The sequence below is a fragment of the Orcinus orca genome, chromosome 11 (genome assembly GCF_937001465.1).
Source record: "Orcinus orca chromosome 11, mOrcOrc1.1, whole genome shotgun sequence".
NCBI classification, from domain to species: Eukaryota; Metazoa; Chordata; class Mammalia; order Artiodactyla; family Delphinidae; genus Orcinus; species Orcinus orca.
Window position 1 is genome coordinate 76877213 of NC_064569.1, and position 24550 is coordinate 76901762.

The window sequence follows — 24550 nt, forward strand, 5'->3', positions numbered from 1 at the left end:
AAGATGGCTTTTCACTCTATCAACCCATGACTCCAATATTAATAGTGCCTTCTTGTAACAAGCACTAGATCAATACTTAAATCCAATACACCTTTATTTTTTAAAGTATTTTTAAATTGTGAATTTTTATCAATACAAACTGGCCTTTCCTCCAATTATTCTGAAGAGTGAGATATTATTTAAATCAGAACAGGAAATATAATACAAATTTACCTAAAATAACAGTTTTGTGGCTAAACCCTACAGGGTAGCTAACATTCTAGAGTATATCAAAGAAGATTAAGTTATACCACCTAGAGATACAACAAAATATTCATTAAGAATATAGGGAAAATTTACCAAATTTACCAAAATTATTTATTTCCACTAAATATCTGACTACTTTTATACTAATTTGAATATATTTTCTTACCTGCAGCTTCATTTCTTCTAAGTCTTTAGTTTTCTCTACTAACTCCCCTCGTAGCTCTTCAAGCAGCAGCTGAAATTTTTCCTGGTGAGTTTGCTTTTCATTTAATAGGCGCTTGAGCTCATTTTGTGACTTTATGTACTCATCCTGCAACCTGATTTTTTAAAAAGAAGAATTTAAGTGTATCCTTTGCTTTCTAATCGCATTACTTTATGTGAAGTCAACCAACACTACAGAGCAAGATCAACATCATATATTTATTAAACTTACAAATATAATTGCTTTACAGTTTCATTTATTATTAACACTGTAATTTCTGAATGCAATTTTACTTTGAAGGGAAAAAAACATATTTAGCCACCTAGATACATTTAATTTTATATGTCTTGCTACTTTCAAAACAAGACTTTTACAAATTTATAATCCACTTGATTTAAAGAAAATTTACTTGTATTTTAAAAGTTTTAAATGTATATTGTATACTGCAAAATAACAAAATTATACTGTATGTTCCAGAGCAAACATTTAGACAAAATAAAAAATTTTAATCAAGCCTCTCACTTCCAAATTTAAGTAATTTATTTACCTTGTGTGTTCAGCTTTCAGAGTCTGATAATTAGTTTTATGATGTTCACATCGTAACCGTTCATCAATTAACATTTTTTGGAACTCAGATTGAGAACTTGTCAGCCCACTGTCTCCACCAGGAGGAAAAATGGTGGGAAAAGTGTCCATATCGGTAAGTGAGCTGACGACCATGTAAAAGCAAGTCTTGCTTTCTTATTGTCTTAGTTTTCTTTTCAAGAGTATTTTTCACTTTCTTCGTGCTAAGACAGAATCTCGGGAGGCCAAATTATACCTGAAGAGAGAAATACACTTAATTAGTGATCAGTGAACTCCTTCAGTATTATATACTTTTTATCACTTATTATTCTCCTTATCATTTCTATAACAAACCCAATTTTCAGATGTTCATAAAATTCAAGAATAAAGTTGAATCATACCTTAAATTTTCTTTACTTCCATGCAGTTTCTGTGCCCATCAAGGTCATATCTTCAAGTATTAGCCTAACTAGATGTAACGACTCTTCCAGTATAGGTAGTCCCAGTGTCACAAATCACCAATGTTTCCTGAAGTTACTGAGGTAAACTTCAAGAGTGGATTCTGGTACGAAATCCATACTCTGAAACCAGGGGAAAAGCTATTTGGAACTTGATAAGTGTCTGGGGAGAATCACAGTCTTCACAAAGATGACCTTCAGCATGTAATTATGTCTGTGATTAATGCTACAAAGGATCTTTTATTTGACACAAGGTGACTGCACTCAGGCTGCAGATTCAGAGAATAAATCAGTTAACATATAAATATTGATCATCTATGTATTATGCACTGTGCTAAGAACAGGAAAGTCAATCACCTCAGCTATCCCCAAAAGTACCAATCCAGGATTATGAAAGTAACCAAATGTTTGCTCTATCCTAGAAGTAAAATATGACACAGTGTTCTTACTGTAAATAATTAAAAACAAAAAATTTAATCAAAACAATTCTGTCCCTTTTAACTTCATTCATCTTTTTCAAAACTATTATATATATTTTTTCCTAACAGTACCTCCCTTAGTCATGGGTAATTATGAATTACCTTTTCTTACTACAAGAGACCATCTTTAGCCTACACAACCCCACCATTAAATTACTGAGTCTTGCTTGAACTACATCATTTCTGATAAATTAACGTGATGTCTACGTATTACATAAGAAGACTTTCAAACTAAAATTGAGGTTGCTTTGGCTTCCTGCTTTATCTGTTTTAACAGAGGGGTAAAAGTCTTTCAAGGACACTTTACTCCTTATTCTTCGGTTAAATGTGCACAAGGATTCAACCTTTGCAAATGCAGAATGCACTGTTTGTAGTAGCAGCTGCCACAACATTATCCTGTCAAGAATATACATCTGCCATGGAATTAATAAACTGGATCATAAAAGTGGCATGTAATGTTTTTTTAATTTATTTATTTATTTATTTTCAGCTGTGTTGGGTCTTCGTTGCTGTGCGCAGGCTTTCTCTAGTTGCAGCAAGTGGGGGCTACTCTTCGTTGCGGTGCATGGGCTTTTCATTGCAGTGTCTTCTCTTGTTGCGGAGCACGGGCTCTAGGCGCGTGGGCTTCAGTAGTTGTGGCATGCGGGCTCAGTAGTTGTGGCTCGCGGGCTCTAGAGCACAGGCTCTGTAGTTGTGGCGCATGGGCTTAGTCGCTCCGCAGCATGTGGGATCTTCCCAGACCAGGGTTCGAACTCGTGTCCCCTGCATTGGCAGACGGATTCTTAACCACTGCACCACCAGGGAAGCCCTGGCATGTAATTTTGATTCTGCTCTTTGATGCAAATTAATTTTTAAGAGACAGAAACATACAATAAACATATCTAATACTTTCTAATAATATCACCAAAAGGCATTATGAGGTTTTAGTTTTAATTAGCTAAAAGCTTACAAATCAAAAGTTACCCTTCAGTCCTGCTACTAGTAAAAGAAAGATTTCCAAGGTAAAATGAATATCTTTTTTCCTCTGTATTCCAATTAACTTGACAGTAAACATTCTCACTGACCCCTACCCTAAAATGAGAGTTAAGTCCTCACAGAAATAAAATTGACAAAGACCTGAAAGTTTCTGGAAAATAAAATTAAAATGATTTATCTCCTTCCCTCTTGGCACTGAAATATTTACCAGACGTACTTTCCAGGACTTTACTAATTTCAGAATATCCCTTTCTCAATCACCACCACCATTACCTCATCTCCAATTCTAGTTTCTATGCAAGCATATGTGTACTGCCCCCTTGTATTTTCCCAAACCAGGAGGATTTCTCCTGTTCCAAGTTGATGTTTGCAATTTCATTACTTTTTAATATGTTAATTTTTTGAATAATAAAGCTAGAATACACCAACACACATCACCAGTAGGTACCACACCCAAATGCATGATATACTTTCCCCTCATACCACAAAAAATACGTTAATTTGCGTGCGTGCGCGCGCGCGCGCGCACACACACACACACACACACACACATCTATAGTAAGCTTTCTGCAAAGTTACCTGTATCAAAATGATAAATCTGCTTATCTCCTGGCCCAATCCTAGGAATTTATTCTATGACAATAGCTGGATGAGTACCCAAATGTAATTACTATATAAGAATTTTCTTTGTGACTTTTTTTAATTAAAAAAATGAAAAAATCAGAAATAAGCTAAACTTCCATAAATAAAGGTTTATCTATACTATACATTAAAAAGGACAAGTTAGATCTGTCCCCACAGCATGGTGAAGAGTATAAATGACGGATACACACACACGTTTACATACACATAAAAAGAGTCAAATAGTGGTACACCAAGCAGCGAATAGTGGTAACTTCTGGGGAAATAATAATGGGGGGACTCCCTGACAGGAAAACTTGCACCTTGCACTTTCAACATTTTATTGTTAAATTTTCTTTTTAACAACTACAAACTGTTTTCCAGATAATGAACAATTCTATCACCCTGTATTCAAATTATCTTAAACCAAATGCATTACCCTTGCTTTCAATCTACCTTCAACATCCTTACTTTCCAGCTTCTGATATTGATACCAGTATTATGCTACCATTCATCCACACTTACAACCTCAAAGTCTTCTCTGCTTTCTCTCTCAACTTCCCATGTATGAACAACAAATACTCTTTCTTTAAAATGCATTCCATTCTCTCCATTCCTACTTAACCACAAAAAGTCAAGCTTGTATCATCTCGTAACTAGACTATTAGAGCATTTTATTATCCCTGCTTCCAATATTTTCTCTCTCTAGTCTACCCTCCAAACACTGCCAGATTAACAGTCAGAAACTGTTATTTGATTTCTCATTCTCACTCAAAAGCTCCCATATATGAGACAAAATCAAAATACCCAGTCTTGCAAAGCACTACACAACAGCCCCAATCTACCTTGTGTAATCTCATTTCCTACCATCTGCCAAGAATATTCTACTCCAGCTAGCCCCTGAATAAATATGCACATCACACCTTTGTTCACACAGATTTTGTCTTAGTTTGTGAAGCCTATACTAATGAAAATGGACTCTAGTATGCACGATAATCACTAACTGTTCTCTATTTCTGTGATGACTGAATATAAACAGGCTTAAACACAGTAGTTAGATACTGGAAAGAAATCCTTGACTCAAAGTTATGAGCCCCTGGGTTGCATTTGCCAATAGCCTTTTCCAGAATTTTCTCCTCTAGGAATAGTTAAGAATTACAGAAAACTATCTGCCAATTTGTGTGAAACTAACCAAGGTCAGAATGAATTTTTTATCTGTTTTCAAGCACTCTGCACATATAACATATCCAGTTCTCTAATTCAGTAGTAATCAACTTATCAATAATAATCTTGAAAAATATAGTATGGTAGTCCTCCAAATAGATATCTAGTGTCATAGATAGAAAGGCCTCATAAAATAATTCTTTCTCTGACCTTCAAAAGTGGTCCATCATTCTATATTCAAGGTTACAAGGAAAGAACTTCTATTTTTTTATACTAATTATATAAGGACGTTTTAAATGGAAACGTCCTTAGCTAAAAATGGAAAACCCCAACTCAGTTACCATATAATCTATCTCTTATACCAAGAAATCTGAAGACCGTCTTCTATTACCAGTAATAGAGGATTAAGTAATTAGGATCAAGCCTCCCGCTAAGGACAGCAAGAAAAGCTGGATACATACTTTTTTAAAATCAGCTTGAAGACACTGGAAAACAAAAGAATATTTACTGAGATGGGAACGGGGGAAGATATAGATGCAGAAAGATGAGACTGGCACTTGGAACCACCATTCCCCTAGAGGTATCTGCCAATTCCAGAGAGGTAGCTGGGAGACTGAATGCCCTGGGACAGTCTTTAAATTCAACGAAAGATATATTAAGTCAGCAAGGAGTGGAGAAGCCCTGGTGAACACCCTTCATTTCGGAGAGAGACTTCAAAGGCTGCCTCTTAGGAATAAGGGTAATTCAGAAGAAAGATATTAGACTAGACCTCAAATTGCTCTAAAAAATAAATATGTGACACATACACACATGTAAAAGTTCATGGGAAGATAAGGTAACATGAATTAAAGCCACAGAAACAACAGACGACAAGCAGACACACAGGGTCTCACTATTAAAGAGTCATCAGACAATGGATCTAAAAGAATTTTTAAAATTCTAATTGTGTACAAAACAACAGAAAAGAAGGTTGAGAAATTTGGGAAAGGATTAGAAACCATAAAAAGAAACCAATGGAAACTCTAAACTTGAAAAATGTGATAACCAAAATTAAGAGCTCAACTGAGTGGGTAAACCAGCCCAGATTAGACATAGTTTAGGAAGTAACTGGAAGACAGCTTAAAAGAATATGTTCAAGAAAAAGTAGAAAGATAAACAAGGATGGAAAATATAGAAAAGAAGGAAAGAAATAGAGAATAAAGTTAAAACGTCACTTTAACAGACATGAAATTGGAGTCCCAGAAAGAAAGGAGAGAATAGAGCAGAAGCAATACCTCAAAAAAAAAAAGAAACAAACCAGTTTGACATCATCCCCAAACTGAGGAAAGGTATCAATTCTCAGATATAAAAAGTCCTACAGGGACTTCCCTGGTGGTCCAGTGGCTAAGCCTCCACGCTCCCAATGCAGCGGGTCCAGTTTCAATCCCTAGTCAGGGAACTAGATCCTACATGCCACAACTAAGAGTTCACATGCCGCAACTAAAGATCCCGCATGCCGCAACTAAAAAGATAATATGTGTGTATGTTGCAACTAAAGATCCCACGTGCCTTAACTAAGACCCGACACTGCCAAATGAATAAATACCAAAAAAGAAAGTCCTACAATCCCCAAGCACATAAATAAAAAGAAATCCACACCTACGCACATCACATTAAGACAGCTAAAAACAAAAATAAAGGGAAGATCTTAAAATCAGGCAGAAAGAGACAAGGTGCCTGTAAATAAGAGCAACAAAAAGACAGAAGTGACTTCAACAGTGCAGGCCAGAAGACAATGTACAGTGCTGAAAGAAAACAACTGCCAAACTAACATTCGATAAATACAGCAATACTACAACTTTGAAGAATGATGGTAAAACAAAGACATTTTCAGAGAAACAAAATAAATTCATCCCTAAAGATGTACACTAAAGAAACAGTCAAGGACTTTTTATACACTATGAAAATTCTTAGATGTGAACTTGACAATGCAGAAAGGAAGATTAAAGGAAACCATAAATATATGCATAATTTGAATTGAATATTAATTGCATAAAATATTGATAATAGCTTGTGGGATTTTAACATATACTGACTTAAAATACATGATATAAATGGTATATAAGACAATAAAAGTAGAATTACAAGTGCAAAAGAGTCCTTGCACTGTATGGGAGAAGAGTAAAAGTATGAATTAACATTCTATTTTGATAAGTCAACAATACATATTGTAAAGGAAATGGGTTGGCAAACTACACTCCATGGGCCAAAGTTGGCCTGTAGCCCTTTTTGTATGGCCCCAAGCTAAAAATGTCACCTCCTTTTTTAAGAGTTAAAATAAAAAGAATGAAAATAGATGTAAAAATCCTCAACAAAATATTAGCAAATCAAATACAGCATGTTTAAAAAGAAGTATACACCATGACCAAGGAGGATTTATTCCAGGCATGCAAGGTTGGTTCAATATTCAAAAAAATCAATTACTATAATCCATTACATCAACAGGCTAACGCAGAAAAATCACATGATCATATCAATAGATGCAGAAAAAGCATCTGACTTTTTGCATCTGACAATCCAACACCTATTCATGATAAAAACTCTCAACAAATAAGGGACAGAGAGATACTTCCTCAATTCGATAAAGAACATCTACAAAAAATCTACAGCTAACAGCATACTTAATGGTGAGAAAAATAGCATTCCCAGTAAGAACAAGAACAAGCAAGGCTGTCCCTTCTCACCACTCCTTTTCAAAACTGTAGTGGATGGCACTCAGCTAACACAGTAAGAAAAGTAAAAGGGATACAGGAAGAAAAGGAAGAAATAAAACTATCTTTGTTTGCAGATCACATGATTGTCCACAAAGAAGAGCCAAAAGAGTCAATTAAAAAAGCAATTGCCCTGGGGTCTTCCATGGTGGCACAGTGGTTAAGAATCCACCTGCCAATGCAGGGGACACGGATTCGAGCCCTGGTCCAGGAAGATCCCACATGCTGCGGAGCAACTAAGCCCATGTGCCACAACTACTGAGCCTGCGCTCTAGAGCCCTCATGCCAGAACTACTGAAGCCCACACGCCTAGAGGCTGTGCTCTGCAACAAGAGAAGCCACCGCAATGAGAAGCCCGCACACTGCAACAAAGAGTAGCCTCCGCTCACTGCAACTAGAGAAAGCCCAGGCGCAGCAACGAAGACCCAAAGCAGCCAAAAATAAATAAATTAAATAAATTAATTTTTTTAAAAAAGGCAATTCCCCAAACTAATAAGCAATTACAGCACAATTTCAGGATAGAAGATTAATATACAAAAGTCACTTTCTTCCAACAGCAATAAACAAATGGAATTTGAAACTTAAAACAATACCATACACATTAAACCCCCCCAAAAATGAAACAGGTATAAATCTAAAAAGATATGTATAAGACTTACGTGAGGAAAATGATAAAACTTTGATGAAAGAAGTCAAAGAATAAACAATAAATTATTTTAAACATCTTTACTGGAATATAACTACTTTACATTGCTGTGTTAGTATCTGCTGTGTAACAAGTGAATCAGCTATATGTGTACATATATCCCCACATCCCCTCCCTCTTGCGTCTCCCTCGAACTCTCCCTATCCCACCCCTCTAGGTGGTCACAAAGCACTGAGCTGATCTCCCTGTTTTGTGCAGCTGCTTCCCACTAGCTATCTGTTTTACATTTGGTAGTGTATATATGTCCATGCCACTCTCTCACTTCGTCCCAGTTTACCCTTCCCCCACCCCGTGTCCTAAAATCCATTCTCTATGTCTACATCTTCACTCCTTTCCTGCCCCTAGGTTCTTCTGAACCACTTTTTTTTTTAGATTCCATATATATGTGTTACCATACTGTATTTGTTTTTCTCTTTCTGACTTACTTCACTCTGTATGACAGACTCTAGGTCCATCCACCTCACTACAAATAACTGAATTTCGTTTCTTTTTATGGCTGAGTAATATTCCATTGTATATATGTGCCACATCTCCTTTATCCATTCATCTGTCGATGGACACCTAGAATGCTTCCATGTCCTGGCTACTGTAAACACAGCTTCAATGAACACTGCGGCACATGACTCATTTTGAATTATGGTTTTCAAAGGGTATATGCGCAGTAGTGGGATTGCTGGCTCGTACGGTACTTCTATTTTTAGTTTTTTGAGGAACCTCCGTACTGTTCTCAATAGTGGCTGCATCAATTTATATTCCCACCAAGAGTGCAAGAGGGTTCCCTTTTCTCCACACCCTCTCCAGCATTTATTGTTTGTAGATTTTTTGATGATGGCCATTCTGACTGGTATGTGGTTTGATTTGCATTTTGCTAATGATTAGTGATGCTGAGCAACCTTTCATGTGTTTGTTGGCAATCTGTATATCTTCTTTAGAGAAATGTCTATTTAGGTTTTCTGCCCATTTTTGGATTGGGTTGTTTGTTGTATTGATATTGAGCTGCATGAGCTGCTTGTATATTTTGGAGATTAATCCTTTGCCTGTTGATTCATTTGCAAATATTTTCTCCCATTCGGAGGGTTGTCTTTTTGTCTTGTTTATGGTTTCCTTTGCTGTGCAAAAGCGTTTAAGTTTCATTAGGTCCCATTTGTTTATTTTTGTTTTAATTTCCATTTCTCTAGGACGTGGGTCAAAAAAATCTTCCTGTGATTTATGTCAGAGTGCTCTATGTTTTCCTCTAAGAGTTTTATACTGTCTGGCCTTATATTTAGGTCTCTAATCCATTTTGAGTTTTTTTGTGTGTATGGTGTTAGGGAGTGTTCTAATTTCATTCTTTTACATGTAGTTGTCCAGTTTTCCCAGCACCAATTATTGAAGAGGCTGTCTTTTCTCCATTGTATATTCTTGCCTCCTTTGACACAGATTAGTTGACCATAGGTGTGTGGGTTTATCTCTGGGCTTTCTATTCTGTTCCATTGATCTATATTTCTGTTTTTGTGCCAGTACCATACTGTCTTGATTACTGTAGCTTTGTAGTGTAGTATGAAGTCAGGGAGCCTGATTCCTCCAGCTCCATTTTTCTTTCTCAAGATTGCTTTGGCTATTCGGGGTCTTCTATGTTTCCATACAAATTGTGAAACTTTTGGTTCTACTTCTCTGAAAAATGCCATTGGTAGGTTGATAGGGATTGCACTGAATCTGTAGATTGCTTTGGGTAATATAGTCATTTTCACAATACTGATTCTTCCGATCCAAGAACATGGTATATCTCACCATCTGTTTGTATCAACTTTAATTTCTTTCATCAGTGTCTTATAGTTTTCTGAATACAGGTCTTTTGTCTCCTTAGGTAGGTTTATTCCTAGGTATTTTATTCTTTTTGTTACAATGGTAAATGGGAGTGTTTCCTTAATTTCTCTTTCAGATTTTTCATCATTAGTGTATAGGAATGCAAGGGATTTCTGCGCATTAATTTTGTATCCTGCAACTTTATCAAATTCATTGATTAGCTCTAGTAGTTTTCTGGTAGCATCTGGTAGGATTCTCTGTGTATAATATCATGTCATCTGCAAACAATGACAGTTTTACTTCTTTTCCGATTTGGATTCCATTTATTTGTTTTCTGTCTGTGACTGCTGTGGCTAAAACTTCCAAAACTATGTTGAATAATGGTGGTGAGAGTGGGCAACCTTGTCTTGTTCCTGATCTTAGTGGAAATGATTTCAGTTTTTCACCATTGAGAATGTTGGCTGTGGGTTTGTCATATATGGCCTTTATTATGTTGAAGTAAGTTCCCTCATGCCTACTTTCTGGTGGGTTTTTATCATAAATCAGTGTTGAATTTTGTCGAAAGATTATTCTGCATCTATGGAGATGATCATATGGTTTTTATCCTTCAATTTGTTAATATGGTGTATCACATTTATTGATTTGCATATATTGAAGAATCCTTGCATTCCTGGGATAAACCCAACTTGATTGTGGTGTGTGATCCTTTTACTGTGCTGCTGGATTCTGTTTGCTAGTATTTTGTTGAGGAGCTTTGAATTTATATTAATCAGTGATATCGGCCAGTAGTCTTCTTTTTTTGTGACATCTTTGCCTAGTTTTGGTATCAGGGTGATGGTAGCCTCACAGAATGAGTTTGGGAGTGTTTCTCCCTCTACTACATTTTGGAAGAGTTTGAGAAGGATAGGTGTTAGCTCTTCTCTAAACGTTTGATAGAATTCGCCTGTGAAGCCATCTGGTCCTGGGCTTCTGTTTGTTGGAAGACTTTTCATCAGAGTTTCAATTTCAGTGCTTGGGAATGGTCTGTTTATATTTCCTATTTCTTCCTGGTTCAGTCTCAGAAGGCTGTGTTTTTCTAAGAATTTGTCCATTTCTTCCAGGTTGTCCATTTTATTGGCATATAGTTGCCTATAGTAGTCTCTCATGATCCTTTATATTTCTGCAGTGTCAGGTGTTACTTCTCCTTTTTCATTTCTAATTCTGTTGATTTGAGTCTTCTCCTTTTCTTGATGAATCTGGCTAATGGTTTATCAATTTTGTTTATCTTCTCAGAGAACCAGCTTTTAGTTTTACTGATCTTTGCTATCGTTTCCTTCATTTCTTTTTCATTTATTTCTGATCTGATCTTTAAGATGATTTCTTTCCTTCTGCAAACTTTGAGGCTTTTTTTGTTCTTCTTTCTCTAATTGCTTTAGGTATAAGGTTAGGTTGTTTGAGATTTTTCTTGTTTCTTGAGGTAGGATTGTATTGCTATAAACTTCCCTCTTAGAACTGCTTTTGCTGCCTTCCATAGGTTTTGGGCCATCGTGTTTTCATTGTCATTTGCTTCCAGGTATTTTCTGATTTCCTCTTTGATTTCTTCAGTGATCTCTTGGTTATTTAGTAATGTATTGTTTAGCTTCCGTGTGTTTGTATTTTTTACAGTTTTTTTTCCCCTGTAATTGACATCTTGTCTCACGGCACTGTGGTGGGAAAAGATACTTGATACAATTTCAATTTTCTTAAATTTACCAAGGCTTGATTTGTGACCCAAGATATGATCTATCCTGGAGGATGTTCCATGAGTGCTTGAGAAGAACGTGTATTCTGTTGTTTTTACATGGAATGTCCTATAAATATCAGTTAAGTATATCTTGTTCAATGTCTCATTTAAAGCTTGTATTTCCTTATTTATTTTCATTTTGATTGATCTGTCCATTGGTGAAAGTGGAGTATTAAAGTCCTATACTATGACTGTGTTACTGTCAATTTCTCCTTTTATAGCTGTTAGCATTTGCCTTATGCATTGAGGTGCTCCTATGTTGAATGCATATTTACAATTGTTACATCTTCTTCTTGGACTGATCCCTTGATCATTATGTAATGTCCTTGTCTCTTGTAATAGTCTTCATTTTAAAGTCCATTTTGTCTGATATGAGAATTGCTACTCCAGCTTTCTTCTGATTTCCATTTGCATGGAATATCTTTTTCCATCCCCTAACTTTTAGTCTATATGTGTCCCTAGGTCTGAAGTGGATCTCTTGTAGACAGCATATATACGGGTCTAGTTTCTGTATCCATTCAGCCAGTCTATGTCTTTTGGTGAGAGCACTTAATCCGTTTACATTTAAGGTAATTATCCATAGGTATGTTCCTATTACCATTTTAATTGTTTTGTTATTGTAGGTCTTTTCCTTCTCTTGTGTTTCCTGCCTAGAGAAGTTCCTTTAGCATTTGTTGTAAAGCTGGTTTGGTGGTGGTGAATTCTCTTAGCTTTTGCTTGTCTGTTAAGGTTTTAATTTCTCCATCGAATCTGAATGAGATCCTTGCTGGGTGGAGTAATCTTGGTTGTAGGTTTTTCCCTTTCATCACTTTTCATATGTCCTGCCACTCCCTTCTGGCTTGCAGAGCTTCTGCTGCAAGATCAGCTGTTAACCTTATGGGGATTCCCTTGCATGTTATTTGTTGCTTTTCCCTTGCTGCTTTTAATATTTGTTCTTTGTATTTAATTTTTGATAGTTTGATTAATATGTGTCTTGGTGTGTTTCTCCTTGGATTTTTCCTGTATGGGACTCTCTGTGCTTCCTGGACTTGATTGACTATTTCCTTTCCCACATTAGGGAAGTTTTCAAGTATAATCTCTTCAAATATTTTCTCAGTCCCTTTCTTTTTCTCTTCTTCTTCTGGGACCCCTATAATTCAAATGTTGGTGCATTTAATGTTGTCCCAGAGGTCTCTGAGACTGTCCTCAGTTCTTTTCATTCTTTTTTCTTTATTCTGCTCTGCAGTAATCATTTCCACCATTTTATCTTCCAGATCACTTATCCGTTCTCCTGCGCCTCAGTTATTCTGCTATTGATTCCTCTTGGAGAATTTTTAATTTCATTTATTGTGTTGTTCATCATTGTTTGTTTGCTCTTTAGTTCTTCCAGGTCCTTGTTAAACGTTTCTTGTATTTTCTCCATTCTATTTCCAAGATTTTGGATCATCTTTACTATCATTACTTTGAATTCTTTTTCAGGTAGGCTGCCTATTTCCTCTTTATTTGTTTGGTCTGGTGGGTTTTTACCTTGCTCCTTCATCTGCTGGGTATTTGTCTGTCTTCTCATTTTGCTTAACTTACTGTGTTTGGGGTCTCCTTTTTGCAGGCTGCAGGTTCGTAGTTCCCACTGCTTTTGGTGTGTGTCCCCAGTGGGTAAGGTTGGTTCAGTGGGTTGTGTAGGCTTCCTGGTGGAGGGGACTGGTGCCTGTGTGTTCTGGTGGATGAGGCTGGATCTTGTCTTTCCGGTGGGCAGGAACGATTTTAGGCAGGCTCTCTGCTAATGGGTGGGGTTGTGTTCCTGTCTTGCTAGTTGTTTGGCATGGGGTGTCCAGCACTGGAGCTTTCTGGTCATTGAGTGGAGCTGGGTCTTAGCATTGAGACAGGGATCTCTGGGAGAGCTCTCGCCGACTGATGGTACGTGGGGCCGGGAGGTCTCTGGTGGTCCAATGTCCTGAACCTGGCTCTCCCACCTCTGAGGCTCAGGCCTGACACCCAGCCACAGCACCAAGACCCTGTCAGCTGCACGGCTCATATAAGTGGAATCATACGGTATTTGTCGTTTTGTTACTGGCTTATTCCATTTAGCACAATGTCCTCAAGGTTCATCCATGTTGTAGCATATGTCAGAATTGCCTTCCTCAGGAGTCTCCTCAACAGTCCACTTGGCCAGCGTGTTCCTCTCCCCAGCCTCACAGAAGTAACCTTTGTTCTCTCCGTTCCTTTCACTCTTTGGCCTTACCGTAATAGAGACTTTTCACACCTTAACTATTTTTTTTTTTGCTCTGGGTATCCCTCACAGCACGTGCTCTTTGCCAGTGGTTACCAATTTCCTTTACAGTTCCTGTGCTAGGCTCTGAGGAGCCTCCTCCCTCCCACCTCGGGGCAAAGGGCAGGCAACAATAAAATGTTTATATTCATGGATAGGAAGACTAAATATGGCCAAGATGTCAGTTCTTCCCAACTTGATAGATGAATTCTATACCATCCCAACAAGTTATCATGTGGATATCAAGAAACTGATTCTAATATTTATATGGAAAGGAAAAAGATCCAGAATAGCCAACATAATATTAAAGAAGAACAAAGTTAGAGAACTGACACTACCCAACTTCAAGACTTACTATATAAGCAACAATAATCAAGACAATATATCAGCCAAAGAATAGGCAAATGGATCAATGGAAAAGAACAGAGTCCAGAAACAGACTAAATTATAGTCAACTGATTTTTGACAAAAGAGCACATGCAAAAATAACACACATAAATAAAATGTGGATCTAGGCACAGACTTTACACCTTTCACATAATTAGCTCAAATGGACTACACACCTCAATGTAAAATGCAAAACTATCAAATTCTGAGAACATAGGAGAAAATCTACATGACCTTAAGTATAGCAATGACTTTTTAGATACAACACCATAGGCAAGATTCATGAAAAAATATTGACAAGTTAGACTTCATTAAAATTAAAAATTTCTACTCTACAAAAGACACTGTCAAGAGAATAAGAAGAGAAGCCACAGACTGGGAGAAAATATTTGCAAAAGATATATCTGATAAAGGACTGTTATCCAAAATATACAAAGAACTCAAACTCAACAATAAGAAAACAACTGGATTAAAAAATGAGCCAAACATCTCACCAAAGAAAATATACAAAGGCAAATAAGCACATGAAAAGATAGTGCACATCACATGTCATCAGTGAATTATAAATTAAAGCAACAATGAGATACCACCACGCACCTATTAGAATGAACTAAACCCAAACACTGACAACGCCAAATGCTAGTGAGGATGTGGAGCAACAGACACCCTAATTCATTGTTCTTACCATACAATCCAGCAACTGCACTCCTTGGTATTTACCCAAATGAGTTGAAAACTTACATCCAACAAAAACTGGCACACAGATGTTTATAGCAGCTTTATTCATAATTACCAAACCTTGAAAGCAACCAAGGTGTCCTTCAGTAAGTGAATGGATAAACTGTGGTATATCCAGACAATGGAATATTATCCAGCCTTAAAAAGAAATGAGCCATGAAAAGATATGGAGGAATCTTAAATGCATGTTACTAAGTGAAAGAAGCCCATTTAAAAAAGGATACATATTGTAGGATTCCCATGTATTCTGGAAATGACCAAACTATGGAGACATTAAAAAGATCACTGGTTGCCAAGGGTTAGGGGAAAAAAAGGGATGAATAGGCAGAGCAGAAAGGATTTTTAAAGCAGTGAAACTATTCTGTATGATACTATAATTATAGAATACATGCCAATATACATTTGTTAAAACCCACAGAATGTACAACACCAAGAGTGAACCGTAATGTAAACTGTGGACTATGGGTAATAATGACATGTCAATGTACCACTCGGCTGTGGGATGTTAACAGTGCAGGAGGCTGTGCATGCAGGGGCAAGTAGTGGGTACATTGGAGCCCTCTGTACTTTCTGTTTGATTCTGATGTAAATCTAAAACAGCTCTATAAAAGGAATGAAGGAAGGGAGGAAGGGAGAAAAGAATACATAACAGAAACCATGCATGGCCTGAAGAGCCTAAAATATTTGCTATGTGACTCTTCATAATAAAAGCTTGCGAACCTTTCTCTAGGATAACCATTAACACATGCTAAAAGGGTGGAAAAATTAAAATTACTCAAATACTCTAAAAAAGGGTTTCTCAACATAGAAGAGAAGTTTGGAAGGAAAAACATAACTCAACTATATGACTTTTTTATAAGACAATTGTAAAACATAAGGGCACAGAAAGGTTGAGATAAAGAGAAGATAATACAAACATCAATCAAAAGAGATGGTGGAACTATATTAATGTCAAATAAAGTTGATTTTAAGGCAAAATATACTACTAAAGATGAAGGAGACATTAATAATGATAAAAGGTTAAGTACACCAAAAAGATGTGGCAATTTTAATTTATATACAGTAAATGAAGAGGTCAGAACTACAAGGAAAAAGAGACAAATTCACACTCTTAGGGGGAGAATTTAACCACTATTCTTGGTAATCAATAGAACAAGCAGAAAAAATAATCAGTAAGAATACAGACAATTTAAACAACACAATTAATCAACCTGACCTACTGACATATATAGAAAACTGTATCCCATAACTATAGAATACACATTCCTTGTAAGCATACACATAACATTCAGAAATGACCACATGCTGGGTCTTAAAAATATCTCACATTTTTTAAAAAAGCAAACTTATACAGAATATGTTTTCTGACTACAGTGCAATTAAACTAGAACTCAATACCACAAGATAACTGGAAAATTATATATGCTTAGAAATAATACATTTCTAAATAACTTATAAACCAAAGAAAAGGTCACAATAAAAATTAGAAAATATCTACAACTAAAGAAAACAGATTAAAACTTGAGGGATAAAGACATCTGCTTCCAGGAAGATGGAGCAGGTGTACATTACCCTAATCCCACTAATACAACTAAAAGTCCCAAATAGTATATATATATGACATACATAACATGACTCTGAAAAACGGAGACTAGAAGGCAGACCAGCCAAGGACCCCGGACATAAGAACCAACACAATGGCGTGCTCCCTGGGTTTTCTTTTTCCCTCACTTATGCCCAACTTGGAACTGAAGAAGCTGGCAGTGGGTTCACATACACCACCCCCCCAAAAAAAACCCTGTTTCTCTAGCCAAAGTAATAAGAAAGGGGAAGCCCAGCAAGACAAAAAAATTTTAGACAGTATCAACTTACTACAGGCAAATACAACCAAAAAAGTTGTGGTTCCACCCCCCATCCACGCAAGCAAAGGCCAAGTGGAGAGGCCAGGTTGTAATGAGTTACCCCAATACCCTACCCGGATAATCTACAAGCAGTAGGAAGTTGGGACTTTCATCTCTGCTGAGAAGTAATAAAGCCCCATGCTCCTGCAATGTTAGTGGAGACCACATGGGTCACCTGAACTTTCACCCCACCAACAGTAATAAGGATTAGCACATTCCTCAATCTGCTGAACTGTCAGAGAAGGTCTAGTGGAGAGTAAGGGCTGGCACTACCACTCAGTAATAACAAGGCTACCCTTTCTACGGTGTCAGTAGAGACCACATGGGAAGCAAGAAGTCCTCGCCACCCAACAACAAAATGATGATCTTCCATAACTCAGGTGTCAACAGAGGCCAAATGGGAAAACTAGACTTTTACCCTCATCTGGCAATAATGAGGTAGCATTTCCCCCCTTTTCTCCCACCAGAGAGGTGTCACGAAAAGCCAGCTAAAACAGGTTTAAATAAGATCCAAAGTCTCATAACATAAAACCCCAAAGGTCCAGGTTTCAATAGAAAATCACTGGTCATACCAAGAATGAGGAAGATCTCAAATTAAATGCAAAAAGACAACTGCTAGATGCCAACACTGAGAAGACAGAGATGTTAAAGTTATCTGACAAAGATTTTAAAGAAGTCATGATTAAAATGCTTCAGTGAGCAATTACAAACAAGCTTGAAATACATGAAAAAAGAAAAAGTCACAGCAAACAGATACAAGTCTCAGCAAAGAATTGAAGATATAAAGAAGAACCAATGGAAATCTTAGAAATCAAAAATACAATGACCAAAATAAAAATCTAAGTATGAGCTCAACAGTAGAAATAAAGATAGACAAAGAGGAAAGAATGAACTAGTAGAATAGAAATTACTCAGCTTAAACAACAGATAGAAAATAGACAAAAATAACAATGCTCAGGGACCTGTAGCAATAAAATAAAACGTCTACCATTCGTGTCATCAAAGTCTGATTCCATTTATATGGAATATCCAAAATAGGTAAATGCATAGAGACAAAGCAGATTGGTGGCTGCCAGGGGCTGGGGGGAGGGAATAGGGTAATGGGTACAGAGTTTTCTTTGATGTGATAAAATGTTTTGGAACTAGATAGAGGTGGTAGTTGTACAACGTCGTGATTGTACTAAACGCCACTGAATTGCACACTGTATAACGGTTAATTTTGTTTTACGAATTTCACCTCAATTAAAAAAAACTTCAGCACACTAGGAACTAAAAGGCACATCAATTTGATAAAAGGTGTGTTCAAAAAGAATACAGCAAACACCATGACTGATTTCAAAATCTTCAATGCCTGACTTTGAGAATGCAATCAAGACAAGGATGTCCAATATCACCAATTTTATTCAGCTTTGTACTGAAGATCTGGAAAAAGACAAAGGTATAAAAGGTTAAAAGAAAACTGGAAAAGGAAAAATAAAACTTTATCTACAGATGTTCTGATGGTGTATACAGAAAATCCAAAAGAATTTACAGAGAAATCATTAGAAAAAGCAAGTTAGTAAGATTGCTAAGTAGATTAACATACAAAAATTAATTGCATTCTACATACCACCAACAAAATATTTTAAAGACATTCTTTGTTTATGGGTCCTCTGGGTATTCTCTTTTGTGAAATGTTTATTTGAATCTTTTGCCCAATTTTTTCTACTATCTTTTTATGTACTAATGTGTAGGAATTCTTTATAAAATTAAAATCACAATGAGAAAACCAAAAAGGTTGATGGTAACAAGGTCAGAGAGAATGGGAAGCATGATAGCATATCCACTTTGGGAAAAAAGCAAGCATTATCTAAAGCTAAAGAAATGCATATATATTATGACTCAGCAATTCCTCTACTTGATATATAACTAACTGATATGTGAGTACAAGTACACCAAGAGATTTCTGTTGGAATAATACTGTTCACAGCAGTATTATTCCTAACTGACACCTAGAAACAAATTTCCATAAACAGCTGAAGAACCAAACTATGGTATAAAGGAACTAGTACTATATGGCAATGCAAAGCTACAGATGGACTCTATATAGGTGGATATCACAAATACACTATGCAAAAGAAAGACACACACAAAAAAGTACTCAATTATTCCAAACAACTGAAGTTCATAAAAAATAAAAAACAGACAAAACGACAGTATTTGGAGAATACATGCCTGGGTATGTTTAGGTTGTGATTAACACAGAAAGTCAGGATAATGTTACCTGAGGAAGGCTGGTAGTGTTCTACTTCTTGATCTTTGTTGAGGTTACACTGTGGTTTGCTTTGTAAATCCCTCAGATGGACATTTTTCTGTTTTTTTACATGTATATTATAATCAACTTTTTAAAGAGGTCAAAATTTTCCATTTTAAAATTCAAAATTCTAAATTTTCATTCAAAAATTAGTATTATCAAGGACCCTGGTCTTTCCCATTCTTCTGCCAACATCCTGCTGTCTTAATTCTCCTCTCAGTTGTGAGGGTACCACAGTTTCAGATATCACATGGATACACAACGTGTAAAAGGACCATTTCTTCCACCAATTCTGTTTATTTAGTCTTTTTGTTTCTAAAGTAAAATGTACATATAATGAAATGCATAAATTTTAAGTATACAATTCCATGAGCTCACAAAGGAAGAACCTAAGACTATTCCATTGTTTAAATATAACACATTTTGTTCTCTTACTGATGGGCATTTGGATTGTTTCTGGTTATTATGAATAAAGCTGCTTGTACAAGACTTTTTGTAGACACGTTTTCAGTTGGTGACAAGTGTAAATATATGAGTGGAACTGCTAGATCATGGAGTATATGTTTATAACAAACTGACAAATCTTTTTCCAAGTAGTTGTACCATTTTCCATTTCAATCAACATGAGTCGTTTCCTCCACATTTTTGCCAACATTTGGTGCTGTCAGTTGTTAAAAGACAAACTGAGGCACATTAAAATTTTCAAGAGTTTATTTGAGCATACATCCATTCCAATTGGGCAGCACCTAACCGAAAGCAGTAGGACCATACCACCAATAGGAGCTAGTGCAGAGGGTTTTACAGAGATGCGGAACCAAAGCAAGGAAAGCATTTGGTTGGCTACAGGTTGAGGAGTTTTCTTATTTGGAAAACCCTAGTTGGCTGTAATTGGTTGTTCTTAAATTTCACTTTCTGGGATTCAAGTGCATTGATTCTGGCTTAGGTTTTGGTTTGCTTACATAGGCTACCAAGGCATTACAGCCACCACAGTCTAATGGCCTCTTTAATTACTTTAACATGGTCTTTTTTTTTTTTTTTAACATGGTCTTTTTAATGTTAGCTATTCTAGGGGATGTATCTCATTGCGGTTTTAATTTGCACTTCCCTGAGGCATCTTTTTTACGTATTTAATGGCCATTCACAGATCTTCTCAATGAAAAGATCTTTGCTTTAAGAAGGATCACAACAAAGACTGTCTACCTTGCAACTTACTAGAAACAAAACAAATTTTAAATTCATCCCCGTGCCCTGACTTACAGGTGGCTTCGTGAGCACAAACTGCTGTTTTCTACCTCCATGTCTTAGCAAATACTAATTTCCTTGCCCTGAAGGTCTTTTCTATCCTCTCTGCACTCTGATCTAGTGAATTCCCAGTCAGCCTTCAAAACCTTGCTCAGGAATGCATTACTTCCTCCATGAAGTACTCCTGACTCTCCCAAACTTATTATGTAATTATTCTATCTTCTATCTTGTAATTTTTTAATATATGTAACACAGGCAATGTAACTTCGCCCAAGGGAAGAAAACCTGTCTTACTCATATTTATAACCCCCACACCTAAAACAAACACAGGTACATACTGGCTCAAAAATATTAAATGAGTATGTTCACCATTCTATGCTACTTTAGCCTCAATTCACTCCTCTCATCCATATTCAGTAACTGAGGCTTCTGTGTTGGGCTGAATGCTGGCCCAAAAAGCTATGTCACTTCTTAACCTCTGTAACTTATGATAATGATATTATATGGCAAAAAATGTGATTAAATTAAGGATCTTAAAAGGAGGAGCTTATCCTTAATTATATGGGTGGGCCCTAAATACAATGACAGGTATCCTTATAAGAGAAAGACTAAAGGAGGAGGCAATATGACCAAGAAGGCAGAGATCAGAGAAATGCAGCCACAAACCAAGGAATGCCTTAAACCACAAGCTGGAAGAAGCAAGGAAAGGATTCTCCCCTAGAGCCTTTACAGGGAGTGTGGCCCTTGATTTCAGACTTCTGGACTCCAAACTGTAAGAGAATAAACTGTTGCTGTTTTAAACCACCTAGTATGTGGTCATCTGTTACAGTAGCCACAACTAACCAATACCCTGGCTCTCTCTTCAGTCTACTTTTTCATAATGAATTTTAGCCAGTCTGAAAATTTCCATCAGTTTTAAATTCTTACCACAGTCAGACTTTTCGGATTTTAGCCAGTCAATAGACAGGTATCAATTACTCACAGAACATCTAAATATGTATTAGGCATTTGAACTATATAATAAAACAAACAATTCCTATTGTGTGGAGTCTATCAAATAAAGAAACTCATAATGCAAATGTTTTAAAGTACACAATTCAAACAATAATGAAAGGTAAAGCAGATTATTTTGATCAGCCTGTTAATCAGTAAGCACTTACGAGAGGGACTAGTCTCTGTGAAAGGCAATTTTTAAGACTCAGCATAACCCTTCTCCAAATACATCTTCCTATCTTTGCAACTATTACTATCACATAACCACACCCACATGTCCTTCCTCCCATATCTTTAGACCAGTCCCAGCTCCACAGACCCACACATGACATTTTCTTTTGCACAGGAGCTGTATTTCTTACACAGTGGTACAATGTCTGCCCAAGAGGATGGTAATTCAAAATATTCTAAAAGCACAGCTGCTGATGCTCATGGAAAGCTTCCAAAACACATTCCATTAAAAAGCACATGCTACGCCTTTGAACATTTCAAAACAATGCTCTAAATACTACATGCCCCCAAAGTGAATGTTGTTTTTTAAAAACAACATTAAAAGTCTAGAGAGAACCTACATCCAGCATTACTTCACTTATAAACAGAACATTAAAAATGAGTTTCCTTAATATCCAGAGAGAATCCTATACTAGTCACCCAAACAGCCTTTGGATGGCCATCCTAGGATGTCTTGTATACAAAAAATGTCACCACCTGACACCCTGCCAAAACCTGAAGTGCAGCTGGGAGCAGACCCTTCAAAGTCCTGGAAAGGCGCCAGACCCTGTAATTGTGATTTAGAAAGAAGCGGGAGGGTAAGGAAGGAGAAAGGGAAAAAGGTATGTATTAGAGTGGTTAGCAATCAACCACCAAAGCACTCTGAATTAAAATGTTATTCTATTCTTATAATTGCACTGTCTGCCTCCGCATAGCTTAATTCGCACAAAAGAATTCTGGAAAATATGGTATAGTAACCAGTCAACCTCAAACGCTTAGAAATAAATTATAAAAGTCTCTGAAAAGGTGTGATCTGAAAAACAAGGATGACACTTGCACAAATCATACTTCAAATTCATTTCCATGTTTCTTAGTGTAAGCTCTATTACATATAATAGACGGGACTTTGCAAAAGAGTTGTGAGTACTTAATACCTTTGTGCGAGCTACAGAGTCTTCTTTGCTCACAGTCCCGTATTTCTCCTGAAATAGAAAAGGCTACCATATGGCTCCTAACACAAAATGAAGGTTGTCTACTGATCCAACAACATGTCCTGGAAATTATTTGTTTTTAAATAAATTCTGATTTAATTTTATTTCCATGAGATTTATGCATTAGTCTGAAAAGTTAAATAAACTTTAAAAATTGATGAGTTTAACTGATATTTTTACTGGAGTTAATGTAAACATTCCCTTTTTCATATTTGAGAATCTGCCAGAAAGAAAGTATAAAGTTTTTCAGAGCCAGAAAAGGGAGATAAATAAAAGTCACACAATACAGGTTAACCTTAAAACCATTTATTTAAAAGAAAAAAAAAAGCAATTAAACAATCAGTACCTACTGAGTGGCTACTATATCATATTTACTGAGTGGTCCACTGCCTAACAGGGTTCTGAGGGAGATACGTAAATATGCAGACCATCAAGTCCAGCTGACTTCTCAGCAAGGAAGAACCTGCCCATATTCAGAGTACTATGGACATTTTCTAAGTGCCTATTTTATGCCAGACACTTTGTTGGGTAGAGATACAGAAATAAATAAAAGAAAATTTGTGCCCTCAAAGAGTTCATAGTGGGGCTTCCCTGGTGGCGCAGTGGTTGACAGTCCGCCTGCCGATGCAGGGGACACGGGTTCGTGCCCCGGTCCGGGAAGATCTCACATGCCGCGGAGCGGCTGGGCCCGTGAGCCATGTCTGCTGAGCCTGCACGTCCGGAGCCTGTGCTCCGCAACGGGAGAGGGCGCAACAGTGAGAGGCCCGCGTACCGCAAAAAAAAAGAGTTCATAGTGGTCAAGGAAACATACATGTTGATCAACAATTGCTAACTAAACAAAAATAAGAGAAAATTTACAATTTATTAAACTCTTACTGTACTTAAAAAAATTTTTTTTTGCCATGTGGGGATATTACCTATTTAAAATAATTGAATTCAGAAAGTTTCAAAACTATAAAGCACTGTAATATATTTATAGGTAGTATGGGTGCACTTGAAAGAGAGGCAAAATTCTGCTGGAGAAGCTGTCAGGGACGACTTCACAAAGAAGGAAATCCTGAGTTAAGACAAAGAAAGGGATGCAGGGAAGAAACACCAAGTACAAAGGCACGGAGATGGAGAGAAGATCACTGGAGGTGCAGGGGAGAGATGTGGGGAAGCATTATCAGCCTGAAGAGGTGGGGCAGAGCCTTGAAGGCAATGTGCAGAAGACGGGAGTTCATCCTGGGGTCTAGGAGAGCCAAGGAAAGGTTTTAAGCTTGTGGTAGATGACGGACAGTACAGGGTAGTTTCAGATTTGTACTTCACAAAAATAACTACCTTATCCAAGGGGCAGAACAGATTTGAGGTGGGGTGGGGAGTAAGAAAAAGAAAAGGAGATCAAAAGTCCAGGAAAGCAATGATGAACGCCTGAACAAAAATAGTGGCAGCAGGTAGTCAACAGGCAATAGTCCTGAAAATGAATTTGGAGGCAGAAGTAACAGGAGTTTGTAGTTAGATATTGACACACCTCTCAAAAAAAGAAAAACAAAAAACAAACAAAAAAACCATCTCTTTCAAAGACACTAATTAAAAAGGAAATCAGGACAGTTTTTTGTTTTGTTTTAAATAAAGTACAATCCAGTTAAAGCAGAAGACAGACTGTTTCAAAGATTACAATTACTTCAAGCACTAATCTTTCGTATGAACAAAGAATCAAGCACAGGGACCTTTGCAAAAGCATCCGAGTAAATGCAAACATCATCACAGTATCTCTAAATACCTACTTTTCTTCTATAGGGATTTCACCAGCAGAGGGGTAAACGCTAAAGCTGGCTCTGTCAGGAACAAAGACATA

General features: G+C 36.8%; 1 protein-coding gene across 1 annotated transcript in view; it reads right to left on the reverse strand.

Moving 5' to 3' along the window:
* The window catches only part of CEP83 (centrosomal protein 83), a 112012-nt gene that overhangs the window by 65756 nt on the left and 21706 nt on the right, over window positions 1-24550 (reverse strand). The window contains exons 2-4 of the mRNA XM_049695042.1: window positions 1414-1593; window positions 996-1268; window positions 413-563 (exon numbers count right to left, since the gene is read on the reverse strand). Of these exons, the coding sequence (XP_049550999.1) occupies window positions 413-563; window positions 996-1168 (324 nt within the window). The 5' untranslated portion in view covers window positions 1169-1268; window positions 1414-1593. The remainder of the gene's footprint in view (window positions 1-412; window positions 564-995; window positions 1269-1413; window positions 1594-24550) is intronic.